This window comes from Microchirus variegatus (assembly GCF_963457635.1).
Source record: "Microchirus variegatus genome assembly, chromosome: 1".
Classification (NCBI taxonomy): domain Eukaryota; kingdom Metazoa; phylum Chordata; class Actinopteri; order Pleuronectiformes; family Soleidae; genus Microchirus; species Microchirus variegatus.
In genome coordinates, this window is record NC_139802.1 from 7,815,591 (window position 1) to 7,840,758 (window position 25,168).

Here is a 25,168-nt window from a genome sequence, read left to right on the forward strand (position 1 = left end):
TTAGGATCGATTTCAAAATAAAAGTCCTGAGTAATGGCAGGAAGAACACAATGGGGGTCGATGATCCAAGTTCACAAACTTCAATAACGGTACACCGGCGACGCATGGACATCACCAGGTTGTCGATCGTGGCCTGGGGGATGTTGTCCCATTCCTCCTGCAGAGCCACTTGAAGTTGGCGGCCGTTCTGGGGAACCGGAACTATCCAGAACATCTCAAAGGTGTTCGATAGGTGACATATCTGGTGAATACGGCGTCATTCGGTTGTGTTGCCACAGCTGTAAACGCTCAACCGGGCACTCAGCATGCCAATGGCACGCTCCCTCATGATTTGTGACATCTTTGGCATATTGACATGTGACAAAAGTCCACATTTTGGTGTGCCCTTTTATTGACCAGACCATAAGGAGTGTCTGTGTACTGGAATACGCATATTGACCACCACTTTTCCATGCTCCATGACTCTCGTGAGTTGAAATACTCAATCTGAGATTGTAGTCCATAGGAGTGGCCAAGTGACACTGGACCACTGGGTTTGAGCAAAACAAATCATTCCATAAACAAATGCATCAAGAATCTGAGCAAATGTCATGACATTCTATTTTTGTTCACCATTTCAAGTTTGTACATTTATATCTTTGTTGAGTATATATGTATGTGTGTGTATATATATATATATATATAAAAATATACACACACACACACATATATAAATATATATGTATGTCAGATGTTTGTATATATATGTATATATATACGTATATGTATCCTGTAATGATGTATTTAATTAATATCTGGCGCTTTCTCTGAACTGACAGTGTTGTCACAGGTTGCTGACCAGAGTCCATTTGCTCCCCGTGTCCGTTCGTTGATTGGCCCTGAGCGCAGCCACTGGGTGACGTCATTGGAGAGCGACTGTGCTCGGTTTGTGTATCGGCTGTACGGGTTAACAGCCTCACTCGCTGTGTTTTGGTTTTATTTCGCCTCCCACGTGCCGGTAACATGAGGTAAGAAACGCCGAACAGTCTCCGCATCCTCCTCGTTTCCGCCCGGTTGTCACCGGTTGTTCACATTGCGCTGCTGCCTTACCTGTAGCTGTGTTTAGCCGCTAGCTAACGTCTAGCGCCACTGCAAGCTCAGCACCTAATGTATGCGGAATGCGCAACCATTGCGGATGTGGTGCAGATAAAATTGCGCATTGATGCGACAGAATACTAAAGTCGGGCTCACAGAGAGATGTCGCCGTGGGTGTGTGACACATGTAAGCGGTGTTGTGTTTTGTTGTTGTATTTCAGCTCTGGAGGCTGATCCTCTGCCTGGATGATGCTCCTCACTGTAAAGCAGCTGGATGTGGTGAGATGTAGCGCTCAGTCTGCTCCAGGTGTTTTTACACACTGCACAGATGTTTCTAGTAACGTGTTACCACACATGAAAGTGACAGAAATGGATAGAAGCAGCTGCAGGTAGCCACAAAAGCTGATGTATCAGTTAGTGACCTGCAGTAATGACTTGGGTCATTTGAAATTTCCACAAAGCTCATATACAGATATTTTAACTCTATATAGCCTAAGAAACAATAGCTCATAGTTACCTGATGCAGTGCACTGTAGAATTATAATGCCTGGAGCAGGAGGTTCAGTCAAACCTTGAGCTCATGTTGATGGGGAAGCGGCTGTCACCATCAGAATTGGCCCTCCAGTCAGTTCTGCTGTAAATCAGGTCTGACCCATGACTGAGTACTACGAGGAGGGGGGGCTGCTGTACGAGCAATCACCTCCCATGCACATCAAAGTGGAGTCTCCAGAGGGACCCTTTGGAGGGGGAGCCTCAGAAAATGGCTTCCCCAGGGAGGATGACGACTCGGAGGGCAGCTGTGACCAGAACAGCGGTATACCTGGAGGGCTCCCCTTCAATGTTGTAGTGGTGCATCCAAACATCATGGCAGCTGGCATGTCCTCAGAAGACCTCTTGTCCATTGAACAGAGTAAGTAAGTCTTGTGGGAAAAATATTATGGGAAACGTTGGCCATTATATTGTTTGTAAACGTCTAGAGCTGCAACTAACGATAATCGATTAATCTGTTGATTATTTTCTCGATTAATCGATGAATCATTTGGTCCATAAAATGTCAGAAAATGTTAAAAAACGTTGATCAGTGTTTGTCAAACCTGGAAATGATGATGTTCTCGAAAGTCTTGTTTTGTTCACAAATCAAAATGATTCAGTTTTAATGATTTCTTTGTTATGTGGAGCAAAGAAACCAAGAAAATATTCACATTTAAGAAGCTAAAACGATCAGAAATCTTGTTTTAATAATGAAAAAAACTTCAAACCGATTATCGATTATCATTATAGTTCGATTCATCGTTTCAGCTCTATAAACGTCTTCAAAGCTTGTGAGATCTATTGAGAAGTGTGTGAAATGTGTATTTTTAGACCACTATACTTTATGTTCTCAGATGTGTACATAAGGATCATTGTAATCAATAATGGAAGATGAATGTCAAACTAAATTTTTAATCATTCAGTGCTTCATGATTTCCCAGACGTAGTTGTACTCAAATTGAATAATAAAATAACAAGGCTCACTGTTAATTCTCTTCCACATTTTCTCCTCTGCCCTCATCCTCTTCCCTGCAGACAGAGCTATGTCAGCGGCCCTGGCTGCTGGTGGTGTAGGAAAAAGAAAGAGTCGTTTCAGTGGAGCAGAGCTGGAGGTGTTGGTGTCAGAAGTCACTCGGTGTGAAGGAGAGCTCTTTGGTCCTGCAGGGAGGCTCCGGCGGCGGGAGAGAGAGCGCATCTGGGCAGGAATCTTAGAGCGAGTCAATGCTGTGTCCAGAGTCCCACGTACACTGAGAGAGGTGAAGAAGCGCTGGGATGACTTAAAGAGGCGCAATGGTGGCAGGTTGGCAGATGCTCGTCACCGCAGCTGTTACCTGCCCTCCAGCAGAAGTTCTTCAATGCTTGGACGTGCTTCCCAGTCAAGCCCCAGGCTTCAACAAGCCAGGCACAAACAAAACAGTCGACCAAAGCCCAGCTTTCCATGTTTCCCTGACTCTGATACAGGTAAAAATTTGAAATTTGAAATTCTTTCTAAAAATCTCTTGATGCAACTACTTTTCACTGTGGTTATGTTAACTTGCTTTTTTTCAGGTGTGGGAATCGACGGATCAGAGAGAGATGGTTTGGAAAAAGATGAAAATCCTGATCGTGACAGAGACATGGGAGAGCCTGAGTGTGAACCAGTAGAGAACAGCATGGAGGACAAATTGGGATTAGGACTGGGTCTGGGAATTGGACCACCTCCTCCATCAGAACGATGGCTTCCTCCTTCCCCACTGTACAGCGCTCCTTTCCTCAATGGCAGCCCTCAGCCTAGCAGTCCTCAGCCATCACTTGGAGCACAGCAGGGTCCTCTTGAAGCCCCTCCACGCAGCTCCTGGCTTGAAGATGAAATGCGAGGATTGGGAGAAGCAGCGATCCAACTGGGAAATAGGGTTGAAAAGAGTCTGCAGGAGTTTGGGGAAGACTTCAGACAGGACATGAGAACACTTGTTGCTTCACAAGAAGCATTAACAGTGAGTCTACAACAAAACAATGTCCTCTTACAAAGGCTGTTAGGGGTGCTTGAGGCCCAGCAACAACCACAGCCACAGCAACATCGTGTACAACAAGCACACCAATCACAAACAACTCAGCAGCACTTACAGGCTCAGCCAGCTCTGCAGCAGCTGCAACATATTGAACCACAACAACAACAACAACAACAGCGGATTGAAACTCCACAGCAGTCACAGCTACAGCAGCAGTCACAACAACAGCAAACGCAGGTCCCCCAGCATTTTAATAATCAGTCGGCTTTAGCAGTGGTCCCAGCAACATCAACCCCTGACATACGTGGCACTTTTACCTCTGATCCACCCGCAGACACTAATGGAAGTCTGCAGAAGCCTCGGCGAGGAAGAGCTGTCGATCACAGGCGCAGAAGACGGCGTTGAGAAAATACTTAAAAACTCAAAGTGCACATCCTGCATACTTGGAGTTTTAAAAATGTGACAAGAATGCTCTTTTTTCTACAGACAGTACTTCTGTAAAAAATAAATGGACTTGGAGTTTTATTTTCTGCTCCAAACCAGTGATTCATCTCGCACTTAAGTTTGTCTTTGAAGATGATTAACATAGAAAACAAGACACGAGATTATGGGATGGCCTTGGTTCCTCAGATTTTCTGAACATATCGCCCTTGATAACTTTGTGTTGTATGGAGTGACAGCTTCTCTGATGACTTTCAATATCCAGACGATAACATGTAGGTGCTGATGTTTAACATGCATGTCAGTCACTGTACGTGCTTTGCAGCAGAGCTGCTCATGATGCTCTCAATAGTTCAGCGCTCTCTAAGCTCTCCTGATACCTTAACTGCATTATCATAAAATACTTGTAATCTGCGGTTGTTACCATATATTGTAGTTATACAGCTATTGTAATTACCTGGGAATGTATGCTTGTGCTTTTTTTTTTTTTTAACAGTTCCATGGTATACGTTGTTCCAACCTTTGTTTGGACAATGAAGTTGAAACTGTGTTCTCTTCAGTGCAATGTGAGACAGAAATGTTGCATTTTAAAATACTGATAGTTTTGCAAATCTGAAAATCAATTTGCATCAGAAAGTTGGCTTCAAATTTGACTCCGTATGTTTTTAAATCATACATATGTATGTAGGGACTATTTATTATTATAATCTTGCATGTAGTATGATGGTTGTATCTGTAGATAGATGCTCAACAACCGCATATGCCCCCCCCCCCATCTACATAGTTTTGCACAAGCTATATTTTGTAGATAGCAAATGTTCCAATGAAATGTAACTCAACTTTAATTAAAATCAGATATGGATTGCAAATAAATCCAGCACATCACTTGTGGATTTGTTATGTAGAGCATTGCTTCCCAAAGTGTGGACTGTAGATGCATTGCAAGTGAGCCTTAGATGGGGACATAAATATGCCTCCATTTACCAAATTCATCCAAGCATATTCTTTGTTTACACTAAAGTGTGCCAAATATACAGTAATATGCTGTCTCATTTTGTTATTCACATTTTAGTTATACACATAGGGCATCTCCGTTATGGACAACATGACAATCAAATATTCTCTACAATACTGAGACCATGATTACTTATGACTATCCACCAGTAATTAGGACAATGTATTTTAATATCAACATTAGCTGTTTACTTCACTGTTGTGCTACATGTTTTGATAATTCACAAATCTGGGCCTCAAAAGTTTTACTTCAAAATTTTTAGGAGCCTCAAATCCCAAAAACTAAAGGTCCAGTGTGTTATGTAATGGTGAGACTGTAGATTGTAACAAATGCAGGACTCCTTTTCCCTGTCCCACCACAGAACTACGGTGGCCTTTGCATACCAGAAAGGATGCTCTTCTTTGTGTGCATAGTAAGCCTCTGCTTCAAAATCTGAAAGCTGCATCAATTGTATCAATCTTCTCCCACTTCATCCTCCACATGAGTGCACATAAAAAGCAAATTCTAAGGCTACAAAAAACTACTTATGGGAGGTATATTAATTAAATCATCCCAAATGTTGCATTCTGAACCTTTACATTTGTTGTTAATGGGTGTGTCTTTGTTGCAGTCATTAAGATGTGGAGAAAGTCATACTCAAGAATGTTGAGCAACGAACTTAGAGCATCAGTAGTGAGAGGAAATGCATAATTAAAGGTTTATTTTCTGCCACGAACTGAAGCTGGTTGTCAGTAATGGGTGTTTTATTTTGAAAGTTAACTTTAGGCCGGAAATGTTACTCCTCGCTCAGGCTGACTAGCATGATCCTGGTGCGGTCTCTGGACAAGAGGGTGCATGGGTGAAACATGGCCGCCGTACACCCTCCAGAATCTCCCGAACGACAGAAATGCCCCGTGGAGGACGTTGAAAACTCCGAGCAGAAAGCGGAGGCGGTGGATTCGGCGGTCGGCTTGAATCAGAAAGACGAAACAACATGTAATAAAAGCGCGGGGAGCCCCGGCGATGAGCCGGGGGCTAGTGTAGGCGACGATGGCGGGTGTGTTGCCAGCCACTCGGAGGTTCCTGTGGAGTCCAGTGCTGGAACCGACAAAACGACATGTAATTCGTCGCAGGAGCGAGCGTCGCCTGAAAAAATGGCCGAGGTGTCTGGCGGCGAGCAGCAGGCTTTCGACTGGTCTGAAGCTGAAGACGACGGCGACGAGGCGGGACTGCAACAAGCGGAAAATACTGAGAGCGGTATGCTAACGTTCATGATGTGTTTTACTAGTAGCGTTTGCTTCAAGGCTAAATCTGAGTTGTAGCCCCCAGTAAAGGTGCAGTTCGCACTGTCAACTCTGCTGATCTTATAGTTACCATAACAAAAACAAGCCGGCAGTCTGCAGCGTAGTTCAGGGATATTCCATTAGTACTGAGAGACGTCCAGATGGACGAAAAATCACACATGCAGAGGTCTACAACATCACACTGTCTAGTGTTATGACTTATGACTGCAATATACACTTACACATATTCTGTATGTGCATCACCTTCCTGGGTGGGTGGGTTTCCATCAGCACGTTTTTATGCATTTAATTTTTATTTGCACATAAAACAAACACAATGAAAACACAGAAATAGGTATTGAAATATCAGATTGTATGCTTGTAAGTGATGGTAAAGCTGATGTTCCACTTAAAAGTCTGTTTGAATGAGTGCAATGTAAACAGTTAAAGTGAAGAAACTCAAAGATGCACGCTATATTTTACTTTGTGATATAGTTTTACATTTGTTGATATATTTGGAGTGCATGGGCCAAAGTCATTTTGTCTATTCTGTAGTGAAATAAACATATTTTGCTTGCTCATGTCGAGGCAGATGTAGATTATAAACTTTCTTCATTGAGCAAAATAAATTAACGTAACAAGAAAACAACAGTTGGAGAGGGTTCCAGCATAGAAGTCAAGGAGGTAGCAGCCTTTTGAGCCCACTGTTGTTGTCATTTAGTCATATTATTGGTGTGTTTAACGGCATCTAGTAATAAATGTTAAAGCCAATATCTGCCGATAATGATCTTGTGCTGATAATATTGTGCATCGCTACATGCAAGTGAATTCGCTGTGCTGGAAAAATAGCTCAAACAGCAGACACATTGGGCAAGAGAAGGAATGTGCGAGCCGGTCAGGAAACCACAACATTCCTGGATGTAGTGCAAGAAGTTAATCTTATTATAATAATGAATTAAAGCAGCAATTCAAACATGACCACTGGGACCCAGTGTGAGATGCCTCAAGTAGACTCACCGGCCACTTAAGTAGGAACACAGGATAGGAGTGAAGTAGTATTTGTTTCACACAGTGTGGTTATCTGCTGCTGTAGCCCATCTGCTTCAACATGTTGTGTGTTCGGTGATGGTCTTCTTACCATTGCCTTATCTCTGTAAACCCTGGAGACAACTGTGTGCAAGAAATCTTAGATTAGTAAAGGCTAGAGGAGCATGTTATATGTATATGAAATATTTGCATTTTATATTGCAAACACCTCATCCAAAACATTAAATTAGCAATGGTTTTTCATTTATAGGTCCAAGAGATTTCCGTTTTAGTGACATCTCCTGAGTGAATGTACTAAACATGAATAGCTGTGTTATTTGCAGTTCGTTTGGATATCAACATGCACTGCTTCTGTAGCGTTTACAGCACCACAGATCTGGGAAATTGTAACCCAGTTATATGTGCTTTAAATGATATCAATCATTGATATTGTTGTTTTCTGTTTGCTTTTGATTGCTAAGATGTTATTATGCTTTTTCCCCCCCTCACAGATGTCAGCAAAGTCACAGAGAATGCAGACAAAGTGCAGCAGGGTGCACAAGCTGATGATAACGTAACTGCCGATGCAGAGGAGGTGCGTGAGGTGGAAAACGCTCTGAGGCGCACAGAGAGGGAGCAGGCTGATGAGCCTGTGGGAGAAGCCAACAAGGCAGAGAATGTGGCTGAGGAAGATGGGGAGGCAGAAAAACCTGCGGCTGCCGATTTGGCAGCTAAGCAAAAAAAGTGCCGTTTGATTTGCAAGGAATGCGGGAAGAGGTTCACCCGCCGTGAGACGTACAACCTTCACCGCCACTTTCATGCACACGAGGATGAGCTCACGCCACTGAGATGTAAAGAATGTGGCCTTACCTTTCAGCACCGCAGCAGCCTCATTAAACACAGAAATGAACATAAACAGAAGGAGGAGCTTGTTGTTCCAAAGAAGGAGGTGCAAACAAAAGACGAAGGGGGTTTCGAATGTGCAGAATGTGGGAGGATCTTCTCTACAGTGGTTAAGCTGAGGGACCACAACTGCAGTCGAACAGTTGATAAGCCTTACCACTGCCCCCTGTGCCGCCAAGACTTCCAGTTCAAATTTTCTGTTACAAGGCACATGGTGACTCACTCCCAAGAGAGGATGTTTACGTGCCAAGAATGCGATCATAAATTTCCAGACACCATGACCCTGCGCTATCACCAGCGCTGTCATGGCGCCCTCAAGCCCTTTGAATGCCCAGAGTGTGGTATGGTTTTCAAACATTTCTCCGTCATGGAAGACCACCGTCGCAAACACACAGACAGCACCCGCTCTCACCTGTGCAACATCTGTGGTAAGGCCTTCAAGTACAGCAGTCTGCTTCATCAACATCAGTATCTTCACACAGGCCAGAAGCCCTTCCGCTGTCCCGAGTGCGGTAAAAACTTTGCCTTTGCCCAGAACATGAAGGCGCATTGTCGCCAGCATAGACTGCGCAAAACCGACTCCTCCAACTCCTCCGACTCCAGTGAGAAGCAGCCCCACAAACAGGCCCCTCCACCTGCACAAGACACAGTTAAAGGGGTAGGAAAAGAAAATTCACATCAGAGCGAGGAAGCGAAATTGACATTCAAATGCCCCCTTTGTCCGCAGACTTGTAGTGCACCAGCTAACCTGAGAAGCCACATGGTCATTCATGAGGCTGAGTACGAGACCGACAGCTTACCCAAATTGAACTGGGAAAAAGGACACACTTGTCCACACTGTCCGTGTGTTTATCGTGATTTTACCAGTTTAAAATTACACATGATAAGCATCCACAAGTCTGGAGCCCTAGATTTAGAAAAGATTGCTGCTGTTAATCTGTCAAGCAGTGATAATGTGCAGGGTAAGGGTAGAAGCGATGGCATAAGTAGTAAGTGTTACAAGTGTTCTGACTGTGGAAAGATCTTCCGCCATAGCTCAGTGTTAGAGCTGCATATGCGTAGGCATTCCAAGGATAAGCCTTATAAATGCAAAGTGTGTGGTAAGGGCTTTAGATTCAGTAGCTATTTGCAGCAACATATCATTATTCATACAGGCAAGAAACCATATAAATGTCCAGACTGTGGGAAAGACTTTGCCTTCCTGCAAAACATGAGAACACACCAAAAGCTTCACCAGGAGAAACCATACCGCTGCACCAGCTGCCGCAAAGGCTACAGCGATGAGATCCAACTACAGCAACATATGGTATCGCACTATGGTGACAAACCTCATAAGTGTGACCAGTGTGACAAGAGCTTTGGATTGGCTTATCTGCTCCGAGATCACATGAACACACACACAGGAGCGAGACCTCATCGTTGTGATGAGTGTGACAAAACCTTTTCCTGGTTTAGTAGCCTGCTTGTTCATCAGAAAATTCATGCTCGGAAGCGCCAAAGTTGCAGTCAGAATAGTTCTTTCCCACTTAGTTCCAGGATGAGAGGCAGCAGCAGTGGAAATGGAGGGGATAGACCATCAGGAGCTTCAGTGATGGGTAAGTCCGAGTCAAGTCCATTGCCAAGTTCTGCGCTAAGAGACTCTGAGGTGCATAGTAAGGCAGTGCAGCCACAGTCTTCCATGCTCTCACCAAACATGGATTTGCAAAGTAGTCAGCAGAAGGAGCAGTGTGTGTCCGAGCTAAACCCTCAACCGGTGCAGTGGAAGGTGGACGGTGGAAAAGTAATGCCCATCCCATCGTCGCAGCACCAACATGCAACACCACAGCAGGCACGGTTTGACAGCTCGCTACCGCAAGGCCTTCAGCAGCAGCATCAGAGAAGTCCAGGCTGGGCAGATAGCCCTTTAATTACTCAGTCAGGCCCCATATCTACTCAAAGCTCTGAGCCCTCACATTTAAAAGAGAATGCAGCTTCAACTGTCGGCTCCCAACCAACATTTACGCCAAATAAATCCAGCCCATTAGCGGTTGGTGAGGTGGAGCTGCACAGGCGGCTGCAGCCCAAGTCTATTACTTTGAGCAGCACACCCATGTCCATAGCAGTAGCTTCCACGAGCTCTCTGCAGCATGACTTTTCTGTACCTTCCTTCATTGACGGAGCAGCTCTGTGGAGCATCAGACCGCTAGCAAATTCTCAAAGCTCTCCAAACAAGCTTGGTCAGGAGCTCCAGTTGTCAAGATGGCAAAATACCCTAATTGCAACACAAAAGGAGCCATCGACACCTCTTAAAAATGAGGACAAAGGTGTGTCAGCCATCGCTAATCCTCAAGTCATGCCGTTGACTGTTAGCCAGCCAGAGGGACAGTGGTCCTCAGGCTTAGCAGGTGCATCCACCTCAGCCCAAGTAGACCAAAGCAGTGCTATACCAATTTCAACTCCTGTCTCTCTTGGGATTGGTGGCACCTTGTGGGACCTTCAGGCTCTGCCAGGAATTCCAAAGACTATACAACCCGCTGATAAATTAGTAAATAGCCAAGATTTCCAGCTGCAGCAAGCACAAGTGTCACCTGGCTGGCCCAATGTACAGTGTACGGCACAGAAGGTTCCCATCTCCGCTGCATATGAGCCTCACTGCTTTGGCCAGGCAATGGGAACAACAGTATGGGGCTTCCAAAGTAATACTGTAGGCGCTCAAACACTGCTCACTGGGCAACTCAAACCAGGGAATGGACAGGAGCTACAGAAACAGCCAATTGTAACGGCCACTCAACTAATAATAAATCAGCCTTCTCCTTTCTTCTCATCGACACTTGCTGCACTCCCTCCTCTTGCTTTGCCTGGCTCTCACCCCCTTCACTCTGTTGCAGTTGGTGCTCTTCCAAGACCTCCACTCCCAAATATTTTTTTCACACCACAGGCAGTCATAAGTGAGAGGCCACATCTGACACAGACCCTTCCCATATCGCAGATTGCCCCACAGACAGAACCTCATAAACTTGGAACCCGTTTGCCTTTTGCCCCTGATCGACTTCTCCAGTGCATGATATGCGGATGTTCTTTCCCCAGAGAGCTGGATCTACAAATGCATTACTTGCAACATGCACAGGGAGAAATTTGAAATTTCTACACTAACATAACACAACTTGATTTTTTCTTTTTTTCATATACCAATATAACTTTTTTTTTTTTAATTACAATGTACAGTTTGACCTGTTGAATTAATGGGCATTCGAAATTAGAACATGACAGTGCAACTTGGTTTCAGTCTTCACACTTGATGCACATTTTTTTTTATTCAGCTCCACATTAGACTGCATAGAGAGTTGTTTGAAAGAGGGCAATACACATGCTATTTTACAATTCAACCAAATATTTGCATAGTTTGAATACATGCTGAGCGTGGAAATGAATGAGATTCTGTAATCTATATTTCATTTATTGCCAATGACATTTAGGTTTATACAATAGTACTTTTATAGTTCTTTTCATATGTCCTGAACCATTTGAACTGTGTTTCTTCATGTACAGTATACTGTGTGCCTTTTATGAGTACAGTCTGCATGTCTGCTGTCTTGGTATTTAGACCTAGTTTGTGCTTAAGGTAGACTCAACAATATGACCTCACTTCCAAAACACAGAGCAACTTCTAAAATACTAAGATGTTGTAAGGAAAGGAACGTTTTGGGGTCAAAGAGGTGTCTTGTACTCAATTATTAAATGTGTGCAAATATACAATGAAAGGCTGACTGCACACAGTAAACGCACAGTATAATACTGCTAGGAAGCACATGTGTTCACAGGGGCACAGACTGGGTCCAAATATATTGTAGGTAAAGGTTCTCATTGTGATGGAGAAAAAGGTTATACTTAAGATCATGTAACAGTAAGCATTTTCTGAACAGAAAGGAAGAAAGTTGCCTCATTACACTAACTGTTTCTGACACTTGTCAAAGAGTGAATTTTGTATTGAATTTAATTTGGATTTATGTGATTTGTCATGATTTTTACAATGGCAAGACAAACAAATACTTGGTGGGTTCTGTCCGATTCTCATAGTTTTTTTTTTTGGCAAGTTGTCATTGAAATATGTGATCATTTAGATTTTAAACTGGTTTTGCTTGACAGTGTTTAGCATCTACTGTAAATTATTGAGTGCCATGTAATATGTACCTGTTACTAGATTTACCATTTCTATTTGGTAATGTATCCCTAGTCATTAAAAGAAAGGTCCACTGTTGAGAGCAATGTATTATTTGTGAATAATGGATGCTATCATTACACAACTGTAGATTTAGATCAGCACAGAATTCCATATCCTCCCTTATTTGAAAACTTGATATTTGCATAGCTTTGGGTGCCCTAAAAGTGACTGTAAATTATCATTACTACTGTAAAATAAACACATGGTCCATTTGTTGATTAAACAAAACAACACTTTCTGTGCGTTTCAACATTCAGAGTCTTAAGATATAACCTGAGCCCTTCTACCTCTAGCTACTGTTTTAGCATGGAAAGAAATTTACCATGATGTCTACATATTGGATTCAATAAAACTTGCTTTTGATTATGAAATTGTGTCGTGCAGTAATTGTGGAGCAAACATTGGTAAATATATGTATGAAACAAAAGAGGGACAAGCTTAAGAATTAGTATATTTTATTACACTCAACAAAAATATAAACGCACAAAGAAAAACTTGTAATTATTGTAATGTGACAAAACAGTAACTATCCAAAAACAACAGTACAACTTTATCGATAAAGTGGCTTTAATTTGCGGGCATTAGGATCAATTTCAAAACAAAAGTCGTAATGGCAGGAAGAACACAATGGGGGTCAATGATCCAAGTTCACAAACATCAATAACATGTGTGTCCACCATTAGCCTCACACCGAGGGGTACACCAGCCACGCATGGACATCACCAGGTTGTCGATCATGGCCTGGGGGATGTTGTCCCATTCCTCCCGCAGAGCCACTTGAAGTTGGCAGCCATTCTGGGGAACTGGAACTGGAACTCGCTGGCGGGGAGGACACGCCTATCCAGGAGAACCCAAAGGTGTTCGATAAATGACATGTCTGGTGAATATGGCGTCATTCAGTTGTGTTGCCACTGCTGTAACGCACAACCCAGCACTCAGCATGCCAATGGCACGCTCCCTCATGATTTGTGACATCTGTGGCATATTGACAAGTGACAAAAGTCCTTATTTTGGTGTGCCCTTTTATTGACCAGACTATAAGGAGTGTCTGTGTACTGGACTACGCATATTGACCACCACTCTGCCATGCTCCATGACTCTCGTGAGTTGAAATACTCAATCTGAGATTGTAGTCAATTGTGGCCAAGTGACACTGGACTACTGGGTTTGAGCAAAACAAATCATTCCATAAACAAATGCATCAAGAATCTGAGCAAATGTCATGACATTCTATTTTTGTTCACCATTTCAAGTTTGTGCGTTTATATTTTTGTTAAGTTTACATTTGATTTAAGAATTTATTGAGTTGACAGTGCCAGTAAAATCTTAGTCCCGTAAGTATGTACTTACTCGATTGGTCTATAACAGAGGTGTCAAACTCATTTTCACTGAGGGCCACATCAGCATAATGGTTACCCTCAAAGGGCCAGATGTAACTGTCATACAGAATAAATGTAACTAAATGTAACCAAATCTAATGTAAAATAAAGGTAACTACTCCGTAACATATTGCTAAATAACTTTTTGTATTTATTACTTATTCAATTTCACTCGTCGCATGATGCATATACAATGATACACTGTTGATCTAGTGGCGGTGCCGTCACTTTGCGGGTAACTCAATCACCATGCATTGTGGGAAATGTAGTTTACGCCTTAAAGCGGCATAGACCTATTTTAACACAGATTTTTAAGACCAACGAATCACTCGCGGGCCACATAAAATGACGTGGCGGGCCACATCTGGCCCCCGGCCTTGAGTTTGACACGTGGTCTATAAGTACTGATATCTAAAAGCAAGGATGAAGAATCAAAATAAAAAATATATGCAATACTAAAAAAGGCCCAATGCCTTTATTTCAACAGATACAGTATAAAGTCAGGCTGAAGATAATGTTAAAACGTTAAAAAAAAAAATTAGGAATTGAAAAGCTGCTTAAAGCGGTTAAAATCGTGTCAGTTTGCTAAGGGTCGTTCCAGCTACACTGCGATCACAGTCAAAACAGACGAAGAAGACAGCACTTCCGGGAACAATCGCGCTCGCGCACACAACAGCAACCAGCACACGATGCAGGTGTGAGAGCCACCTCAAAAACTGCACCCTCCGTCATCATTTGGTGCATTGTTCCGCTCTGGTATGAGCTAACTATATCTAGACTATCGCAAAGTACAGTTTCAACCAATTTGTTGACTGGTCTTTCGCGGATAAGGGAAACTGGTGGCGCTGCTGAGTAGTTAGCATTAGCTCAACAGAGCTAGTACAACCAAACCACACCAAGATGGACGAAACTAGCGAAGATGTTGCTACGACTGTGACCATAGAGGACGAAGATGAAAACAACCCTTTAAATGGACAAAAAGCATCGGGAAACGACGCCGGTCCATCTACTGCTGAGGATTCAGTTAATACCGGTAAGTATTCGGCAGCAAACGTTGTTAGCATCGACATGCTTAGGCAGAGTTGTCGTGTACCAACTTCAGTTGAGGACCACGAATCTCGTAACTATTGAAAAAATAACGGTATTTACTTTGCTGCATACGTGAAACTTTGAATTTAATACGATTTTGTAACTCACACGCTTATGTATATGAGTAGTTTTTTCTGGATATTACGTTATAATGCATGGATTGTTAACTGTAAATCGATTGCGACCTTGTCTCATGGGAAGGTAATAGGATTAAATGTGTTGGATTATTAATCGAACATGTCTAAATTCAAGTACATATTTTTCAACAGTACAAATTAAATCGGTATATTCAGGATAAAATACACGACATGTATCTTGATACGCGACATGTATCTTAGCTGTGCTAATCATGGGACTAGGCCGAACTCGTACAAATCAAAATTGACTGCACTACGAACCATTTGGGAAATTGATTATTGACTGACAGTTGAAGTGTCATCAGATGAATAACAGTGTATAGTATCGTGTTGTTTTCATAGCCCCAGCATTTCTGGAGTGGGGTAACTAAATGGACCGTGGATTGTATTTAACCACCAGATACCTATGCACCAAAATAGGGATCATGTTCATTCTGTGTAGTGGGATGCAGTTCAGCAGGGGGTCCAAAAGGGACAGGTGCCCCTATAACTCTGGTCCCGCCTGTTGTCTCTTGTTCCTTGTGCCTTATGTAGGTCTTTAAACCATCAATGAATCATCATAGTAGATCAAAATGTTTTATTGACATGTGGGAAGCAAATTTATATCTTGGTTTTATGCTTGCACAAGGTGTAGAGTAGTTCATATTTTAATTGTGTATCATGTCGTAATGTTCCATCACATTTTATATCCATAAGTATTGGACTGAAAAAGAATTATATTTCTAATGAAATTCCATTTTTAAAAAAGTAGGTATTTTCACCTCATCCAGCCATACACAACATGATTGTAATCTATTGAGTTTGACCTATGGGGTTTTCTATGACCGGTGCGATGTTCAGGGCAGTCATTTGCAATTATATTCTTCCGTCTTATTTAATATAACTGTTTAATAATGACCAGTGATACTCAAAATTTGTAGATTTAAACTGTGAGTAAAGCAGTTCCTCCTCCTTCACAAATTTGTATATTAGTCACTCAGTGACTATTAGTCAAATAGTCACTGAGAACATGTGAAATCCAACTGTGGAGTAAGGACTTATGGAGTAAAGTCTGAAAACATTTTCTTTACAAATATGACTGTGTGTGTGTGCATGGGGCGCAGTGCTCCAGGCAGACAGGACCAGGACCCTCCTTATGTTTAAACCACCATGTCAAATTTGAATGAATGAAAAGTGCCTGTTAGGCGACAAAGTCAGAGGAGATATTTTTTTATATATTTTTACACGCACTTAAATAAACATTTATTGAACATCACATGGGTTTTCACCCCATTCTCTCTTTTGTGTCTGTTAAGAAAAAATGCTCCTAGCAGCATTTATTAAGTTTCTGAGAGCAATGTGACACATTTACATAAATGTAATAAAGGTAATAATCAGCCAAGTAATTAAGCCTGTGCTGGTGTTTAAAAGTCAGTAATGGGCCCATTGATTAATCGATTTACATGTTGTAGTTATGGCTGAATAACTAAATATTTGTAGGAAACAAAGATGTTCTCTTCAGTCTGTACAATACGATCCGACAATGATTAATCTAACAATCACATTTTGGCTTTAACAAATATTGCGTCTCCTGCAGTCAAATTGCAATAGGCTCTAGACCTTAAATGTCTTTAAATTTAAATTTAAGGTAAAAAAAAACAACATTTATTGTATTATTATTATTGTATTTGTGAAGGAAGTCCATATTCTTCTTCATAATCTCTTGTGCTTTTTTAAAGATTTACAGTTTTGCAGTTAGTGTTGCATTTTGAAATCCATCTTGTGTTTGATTATACTGTAACCTCATATCCTCTTTAAATAAAGACTTCATTTGTGCATGTTTTATTTTATTTTATTTTTGTTCTTTCTTTGGAAACAGGAGTGGATTTGACCTGCTATCTTTCTGTTTTAGGGGTTGGGGATTTCTACTCTCAGCATTGTGAAGAAGTCTTCAGTGAGGAGGCAGCCGATGTGGAGCATCGCCATCAGCATCCACCAGAAAAGGTGGTTTTAGATGACCAGTTGGAGGACTCGCATAATGCTGAAAAGGACAGCGAAACAGCAAATGTTTGTACTATATGTTCACTCTCATTTGTTGAGCCGAGTGAATTCCACTTGCATATGGAGAAGATTCATGGTCAAACCTCCCCAAAGGAGTCTGGTAGTCAGAAAAACTCTGAGATAAAGAAGGAGCGATCTTATGAATGCCCAGACTGTGGGAAATCTTACTATATGATTGGACACTATCTCAACCATCAGCGCTCGCACACACAAGCTGCCAAATCAGTTTTTAGTGAACTTGAACATTTAAAAAAGAAATCTTTTCAGTGTGAACTTTGTGGGCGGAATTACTCTCGTGCCTCAGCTCTTGATGCACACCGTCGTTATCATCAGGAAAATTTAGTCAAGTCACGAAACAAGAATTCAGGAGATACCATACCTACTGAGGAGTCTATACCTGAACCCAAGCCTCCTGAAAGAAAGAAAGATCAATCTACTGAGAAACTTTTTGAGTGTAAATGTGGCAAAGCCTTTTCTGCCTCAATGGGACTAAAAACACATCAGCGTTTCAGTCGCAAAAGTGAGTGCTCTCGAGAGGAAACTATCGATAAACCAAAGAAAATAAACAGTAAGTTTTACTGTGCCGAGTGTGATAAGGATTTTGGTTCCCATCTCGCCCTCTTTAACCATCAGCGATGGCATTCTAATCACTCCGAAACCTCTGCAAAAAAGTTTGAGTGCGAGGAATGTGGAAAATCTTTTGTGTCATCAACATTCTACTTCAGGCATAAGCGTCTTAAGCACAGTCTTGAAACCCCAGCAAAGTCCTTCCTCCATCAAGTGTGTCAGCTACAGAAGAAGTCATTTGAATGTAAGGACTGTGGGCTGAAGTTTTCCAGGGCTTCTGCACTTCACTCCCATGAGCTGCTTCACACAGATGTTTATGGAGACGCTGAGAGAAGAGAGAAGGAAAATGACGAGGTTAAATTGGAAACAAGTTTGCCCGTTGCTTGGCGTCCTAATGAAGAAGCTTCACTAGTACATGAGGCTGATGAAGATGTGGAAAGTTATGAACCTGGGGACTTTATTGTTCAGGTGATCAGCGCAAGTGAGTCTGATGACGAGCCCGTCCATGACGTGAAGCCTGATCTTGAGCTGCTGTGTGAATCGGATCAGGAAATGAGGGACGATGGTGACACTGATACGTCCTCCAGCGTTCTGGTTGTCAAACCAGAGATGGGCTTAAAAATTGTACAAGTTGACTTTGAGCAGGCAGACGAACATGATGCACTGCTAGCCAGTGAAGGCAAGACTGGGAAAAGGTTTAATTGTCCAGAGTGCTACCGTTGGTTCACTCGTAGTGGATCCCTTTCCATTCACAGAATGTGGCATCGCATTCGTAGGAAAAGACAACAAAATCCAGCTCATTCAGCAGCAGCTGACGCAGACGAGTATGACGGCAGTAGCTCCACAGTAGCACCTCACTGCAGTCATATACAACAACACGAGACTCACAACCCAAGTGACGATGTATTGAACCAGGCTGAGGAATTAGAGAAGAAAGTCTTGACTTGCGGTGAGTGTGGTCAAAGCTTCTCACATTTGTCTGCTTTAGTCTCTCATCAATTACATCATCCCAAAAGAAAACGATTCCAGTGCCCAGATTGTATGATGTCTTACATGCATGCAGCTAGCTTGTTTAACCACATGAAAAAGTGCTCTGCTCAAAAGAAAGATAATATTTCGATGACTAAGAAAGAATACAATCCGAAGAAGACTCTTCTAGGCCCAAAGATTTATCATTGTGAACAGTGTGGGAAGGGTTTTTGGTCTTTAGGGGCTTACTCGCATCACAAGCAAAACCAGAACGAGTGTGCAGACTTGAGGCAAAGAAAAGGTGGTGGCGGATCTTCGCATTCTGTTAATGGACAGCCACGCTCCACTGGTAAAGTTGCATGTCCAGTGTGTGGTAGAAAATTTCGTCACAGGGGCATTATGACATTGCACATGCGAAAACATGAAAATGGAAACCATAAATGTGAACTTTGCCCCAGGTCATTCCGCCTTTTTTCCAGCCTCCTTAGACACCAAGTTGTTCATAATGACCAGTTACTACCTCCACCTATTAAATCGTTTCAGCATCAAGTGGAGCAGTTAAAAAAAAACACCTACAGCTGTCCTGACTGTGGAAAGCTGTTTTCACGGGCCAAAGCGCTTCAGTTTCATATGAAAAGCCATGGGTATGAGACTGGGCACTCCCCATCATCACCCGGTGCTTCTGCAACACTGGAAGATCTCCAGTGTGCGACATGCCTCTCGTATTTCAACAACAAGGCCTCATTGCGTGCTCATCAAAAACTTTGCATGAGGAGAGCGAATCAGGCTGTTGATAGTAAGCCACAACCCTTAGAAAATGACACACCAATGTTTCACAAGGAAAGTGTAGTTGCACAGAAGGGTGATGATCACATAACCTTGAGTATTGATGAAAAGGAAGAAATGAGCAGTGAGCTCAAGATGGAAGATCAAAGTCATAATTCAGATTTGAAATACAAATGCAACAAATGTGACAAGAGCTTTTCAGTGGTTGGGGCCTTGAATCTGCACCAAAGAATTCATGCTGAGCGCTACAGATTAGCTAAGGCAAAATTGGCCATGTCGGTAATGCTTAAGAAACCCAATCAGGAAGAGTTGGCTAAAGGGCCATTTCACTGCTCAGAATGTGGGAGGCGATTCATGTCCAACGCAGCCCTGGGCTCACACAAACGATGGCACAATGGAAAGAAATTTTCGCGGTCCATGCTAAAAGATGAAGATTTTAAATCCAAGACAGAGGGTGGAGTTTTTCAGTGCAGCACATGCAGCAAACAGTTTTTTAACCTTCGTGTTCTCCAGCGCCACCAGATGTTCAATCCTCAATGTCAAATAAAAACCGAACCAGGTCTAAGCAAACATACAGAGAGCACAGTTGAAAATACAGGCTTTTGTGAAAATGAGCATGGTATAATATTGGAGGCTGCTGATTATGGAGGAGATGGGCTTGTCTTAGGAGAGCCCACCCTGGAACAAGTTAATTTTGGTCTTAATGAGAGTGAGTCCACATCTTTGAGACTGAAGGAAAAAGTTCACCAGTGTTCCCTCTGCTCTATGACCTTTGCTAAAGAAATAGGACTTAATGCCCACATAAGGCAGGCCCACTCAGATAGCACAAAGAGCCAAAATATAGTTCCTTATAGTCTAAAAAGCCAGACAATTCCTACTAGCAGTGAGGTCAGAAGTCAGATGTCAGCTCTAGATTACTCTACAAAGAAACATAGCCCTGTTGGCAAAGAAACGAAGACAACTGAATCATGTCTTGACTGTGGGACACAATACAGTTCTTCACACTCACTATTCGACCATAAGAAAGTGTGCACGCCTGTGAAGCAGGAGTTAAAACAGGAAATCCAGGCCCCTGAAGGAACCGCTGATGTTTCCCCACCGCTCAACCGCTTTCCAGAGCATTCCGTCAAATGCTTCTATAAGTGCGACATGTGTGGCAAAGCTTTTCAGACAGAGGAACATTTAAGAACCCATAAGACCAAGGCAAAGAGCCAACCTTACTGTTGCGCTCTTTGCTGCCACGGCTTTTGGACAGAGACCCAGCTACAGCAACATCTTGCCTGGCACGATGAAGTCCGTGGTCGTCTCCCAAATGAGGTTCGGTATAGGCTCAGCGCTGCTATGACCTCCAAGCCTCCGAAACCTAACGTTCCATCTGCTGACAACACGGGGAAGTTTTTTCCATCGACTGCGCTGAACGAAGCTATGCTTAAACCAGACAGCCAGAGTAGCCATAAGTGCCAGCACTGTGGCAAAGCCTTTCTTTCACCAACTGCTTTACAGAAACATGAAACTCAGCACTGTAACAATGACTCATATCATTGCTCCATTTGCCCGAGGACCTTCAGTGAAATACAGGACCTTATTGATCACCACCAGGAATGTATTGGTGATTACAATGATGACAGATTACAGTGATGCCCCAGCTGCTGTCTCATCAGGAGATGGCAGTGGCCTTACTTGCCTTGAATGTGGAACTACATTTTTTTTTTTTTTTGCCAAGAAACCATTTTGCACCAGCAATCTACTGAGCAAGTTTGCAGACTATATAAGATGTAACAAACCTCAATAATGAACTTTAGTGAAGACACTGTAGATTGTAGATTTTTTTTTCTTTAAAGCTACAAACTCCCTTGTTAGACTTCTTGTTAGACTGGTTGTTGCTATATTATTTGAGACTTTCCTTCAAATATTTTGACCTGTTCTCAGGCTTTTCTTTACACTGGACTAGTATATGTACAGTATATTCTACAAATGTTAGAAAAAAAGACCCTTTTATGGACATGAGTTGAGATGTCACAGATGTTGGTGTATTTTGGGCCTCCTGACTGAAGTGATTAAGTTCATAACTGGATTAAAAGAGATTCAATATTCCTGCATGCGCATGTTTGTCCAATTGCATTTTAAACTCAGAAAAATGAAAAGTGCTGTTGACACACTTCTGGCTTCAAAGCTGATGCAACTTACACTAATTCTACTACTGTCATTTTTAATAGTGTAGCTTTTTGCTTATTTCAGTGAAAAAACATGAACTGGATAAATGTGCAGCCAGTAAAAGATGTTGAACTTTACTGCTACTAACTACTATAGAACTATTTCATAGCAAAGTTGTGCATTGTGTACAATATAGCTAGCATTAATTATTGTTTCTCATGCTTCTTGCTTGTCAGTGTTGCATTTGTATGTTGTGGAATAAGTCTTTACTTTTAACTGACAAAAAATAGTGTTTTTGTTCCTGTAGGGTAAATCTACTGTACCATTTGATGTAGATGGCAAATGATTTGTATTGTTCAAAGATTACTTTTATTTTATTATCTTATGAGTACCTAGGTGACCGTTTACACTTTTAATCCTTGTTTAACCATCCATTTCTGAAAAGAACGAGAAGTTCTCTAGAAAGTAAAGAAAATAATAATAAATTTAACAATTTTGTGAATTACTGGACTGTGTGATTAATCCAGCCTCAGTCATTTTGCATGTTTAATCTGTTTAATAATGCAATTCATCATTTGGCACCCTTGACTCTGAAAGGGAATTTGTCATTTGTGTTTAGTGATGACTGTGATGTTTTTTGATGATATACCTATTACACACATAAATGAACAACCTAATCGGTAAACACAACCTTTTTTTTTTAACCTCCAAATCAACAAAACATAAATCTAAGACGATTCTTTTTTTCAAATTCTTCATTATTACCAGAAATGATTTGGCCCGTTTTACTTCATTGCAAGTACTGCAGCCTTTGGACACATTTGCTTATTTTCAACCATCGAAGCAGTTGATCAGTTGAAATCCATGCTTTAAAAACATTAGGTTATTGTTTTTATTATTTGGAATTTAAAATGGTATCGCAAAATTAACTTTACTCTTTGAGCTGGCAGGAAACTGATCAACTGATTTCATAACAAGGTAAATTACTAACTTTTTCTGTGCCAGTTTGTGGAGGAAGTTGCTTACATTTAACATGATGGTGAAGTAAAACCAGACATTCCCTGATGTTACCTCAATGTTGGACTGAAAAAAATAAAAGATTGATCAAGATAAGTTGCAGCTTTATCCTGTTTTAACATGCACATAATATGCCTGTTTAAAAAACAAAACAAGGTCATTGCCACACTTATTTTAGTGTCACATTTTATGCTGCTGCAGACATTGCGTGAAATAGAAATGTTTGAATTTGCCGTGTTCCAATACTGAGAGTGTTCAGATGTTCTAATCAACTGTGAAAGAAGAACAGAGCCAAGACTCGGGCTTCTTGTAAGTTTTGTTTTTTCTGCTGCGATTAAACATTGGTAACTTACTGGTTATTTTCTCCAACTGTAAAAATCACCTGTAATGCAGTAGAATCAATATTCCCATACAATTGGCAGATTCAAATATTTAAAGTGTATATATTAATGATTTAAAATTGTGAGGTTTGTAGCAAAATATGTTAATAAGCATCTGCTCTCTTTCTTTTTTGTTTTTTTTTATATAGCCAAACAGTACATTGCATGTAAGGATTGTGGACAGACATTTGCAGACTGGGAACAGTTCGAGAGTCATTGGCATGGGCAGGCCCTGGAGGAGGACGAGAGTGAAGAAGCTCCATTGCACCCTGGGAAAGAAGAGGATGGAGAGGATTCGGAAGAAAGCATGGATGATGACTCTGATTGGTGTTCAAAAGATTCATATTTAACACCAGGTGCTAGAGAAATGAACTACAGACAACTTTATGCCTGTGATATCTGTGGGAAGATGTATACATACCTGTCCTCATTCCAAAAACACCAAAAGCTGCATCGAAAGAAGGCGGTGAACAGACCCTCAAAGATTCCTCACTATGAGTGCTCAGACTGTGGGATGTCCTTCACCAGGCGGACGAGGCTTATTAATCACCTGAGCGTTCACATGCCACACCACAAACCCTCGGAACGGAAGCGTTCTAGTGACGATTTCACACATCCCAGATGTGACGAGTGTAACAGAGACTTCCCTTCCATCAAGTCCTGGATGATTCACATCGACATGCATAAAGACAAACTGCTCTGGTGTTTAACTTGCTCCGTAGGCTTCAAAGATGAAGAGTCTCTCGATAAACACCTGCAGCGTCACAGCCTCAGGCAACATGAGTGCGACGTCTGCCAGAAGAGTTTCCAATCGTCTTCACAGCTTAAGAATCACTTCGCCACCCACACCGGAGCAAAGCCTTACGAGTGCACGTTTTGTGGGAAGACGCTTTCCCACTCCGCGAGTATAATAAGACATCAGAGGGATCACTTTGCAGCGTACTTTGGATCCAATGCAATCCCTGTGGACTTGAAGAAATCTATGTTGATGAGAGAGCTCGGAGTGAAGGAAAAGAAGACCCCCAGTGTTACAAAGGAGCCACAACTGGACGTGGTCATGGACGAGATGCCAGAAATGACAGAGGCGTCACAGCTACGTGATGATGCCGAGTCAGGGGATCAGTCGAGCTGGGGAGAGTCTGCAGGTGACTTGGCTGAATCGGGTCCAACTGCTGAGTCTAAATCAGAAAGTGAGCAAGTACAAGCAGATCTGCAGCTGGATGAGAGTGAGACTGAGGACACAACTATGTACGAAGAGGAACAATATTGGGACTGGGAGTGTTTTGAATGTGATATGGGCTTTGATGATGTCAAAAAATTGCATTCGCATTATATACAACATGCTACTGGGGAGCTGCCTATTCCACAATCTGATATTGATGGATGAAGGTGCACAGGGGTGTTGATATTCTCATACTCTGGTGCTTTTCTTGTTTGTTTGTTTTTTGACCCTGTGACAGTTAAAAACTTAAATCCTTGTTTTGTACTCTCGCAAAAGTCATTAGAGATAATTGATGTAGGGAATCAATGATGTATAACGACTATCTAAAAACTGTATTCTTGTTTTGAAGTTCATTTTTTTCCCCCCTGTGCCTGCGATTACTTTTACTGGAGAATTGTTAGGAGAGCTTGATGATATAATATGAACAGTCTGATGTTATGTGATGATGTTATTCTGCATGATTGATGAATATTATGAATAATATGAATATTTCTGATGTGTGTGAAAAATGTGACCAAATCATGAATGCTTGTTTAACTGATGCATAGCTACCTCGCCTAACTAAATAAAATGCTTAAACTGAAATATTCAGAGTATATTTTGTTAATATTAGTTGAATTCATTTTTTTTCATAGTTCTAGAGACCATTTCATATTGTGTTTGACATGCCATAACTTCCTTTAAAAGTATACATAATAATCAACATATAAACATTTTACAGAAAACAAACATGATCACTGCTTAAAATATGTATGTAGTGTCATCTTTTGAACAAATCCTTACATTGTTAGTTAATATTGCATGTGCTCCATCAAATTGTCCTTCTGGTTTTTAATTCTAATGTAGATTCTACAATTTCACCATCATGGATGAGCTGTGGTTTAAGTGTCAATTCATGTACATGTTCATGTTGGAGTAAACCAGAAATAAAGGTGCAAATATGAAATACATTAGGTGTCTGTAATAGGAGTGTGCAGCAGTACTTTA

The 25,168-nt window shown here is 41.7% G+C and overlaps 3 protein-coding genes across 3 annotated transcripts; all 3 read left to right on the forward strand.

Moving 5' to 3' along the window:
* The first annotated feature begins 968 nt into the window (after positions 1–968).
* LOC310930896 (uncharacterized protein) lies at positions 969–4,799 on the forward strand. The gene is made up of 4 exons (XM_083893955.1): positions 969–1,007; positions 1,296–1,984; positions 2,641–3,066; positions 3,154–4,799. The coding sequence occupies exons 2-4, from the start codon at positions 1,729–1,731 to the stop codon at positions 3,996–3,998; spliced, it is 1,527 nt and encodes a 508-aa protein (XP_083750081.1). The 5' UTR covers positions 969–1,007; positions 1,296–1,728; the 3' UTR covers positions 3,999–4,799.
* A 9,921-nt stretch (positions 4,800–14,720) lies between these two features.
* LOC310934090 (uncharacterized protein) lies at positions 14,721–24,346 on the forward strand (the record flags this gene model as incomplete). Its single annotated transcript, XM_083897723.1, has 3 exons — positions 14,721–14,853; positions 16,938–18,602; positions 23,109–24,346. 3 exons carry the CDS (start codon positions 14,721–14,723, stop codon positions 24,344–24,346), a joined length of 3,036 nt encoding a protein of 1,011 aa, XP_083753849.1.
* LOC310926059 (zinc finger protein 532) lies at positions 18,638–21,200 on the forward strand (the record flags this gene model as incomplete). The annotated part of the gene is given in 3 exon segments (XM_083888159.1): positions 18,638–19,875; positions 20,404–21,037; positions 21,039–21,200. Coding segments are annotated over 3 exon segments (2,034 nt in total), but the record flags the coding sequence as incomplete, so codon positions are not given.
* Positions 24,347–25,168: the final 822 nt, after the last annotated feature.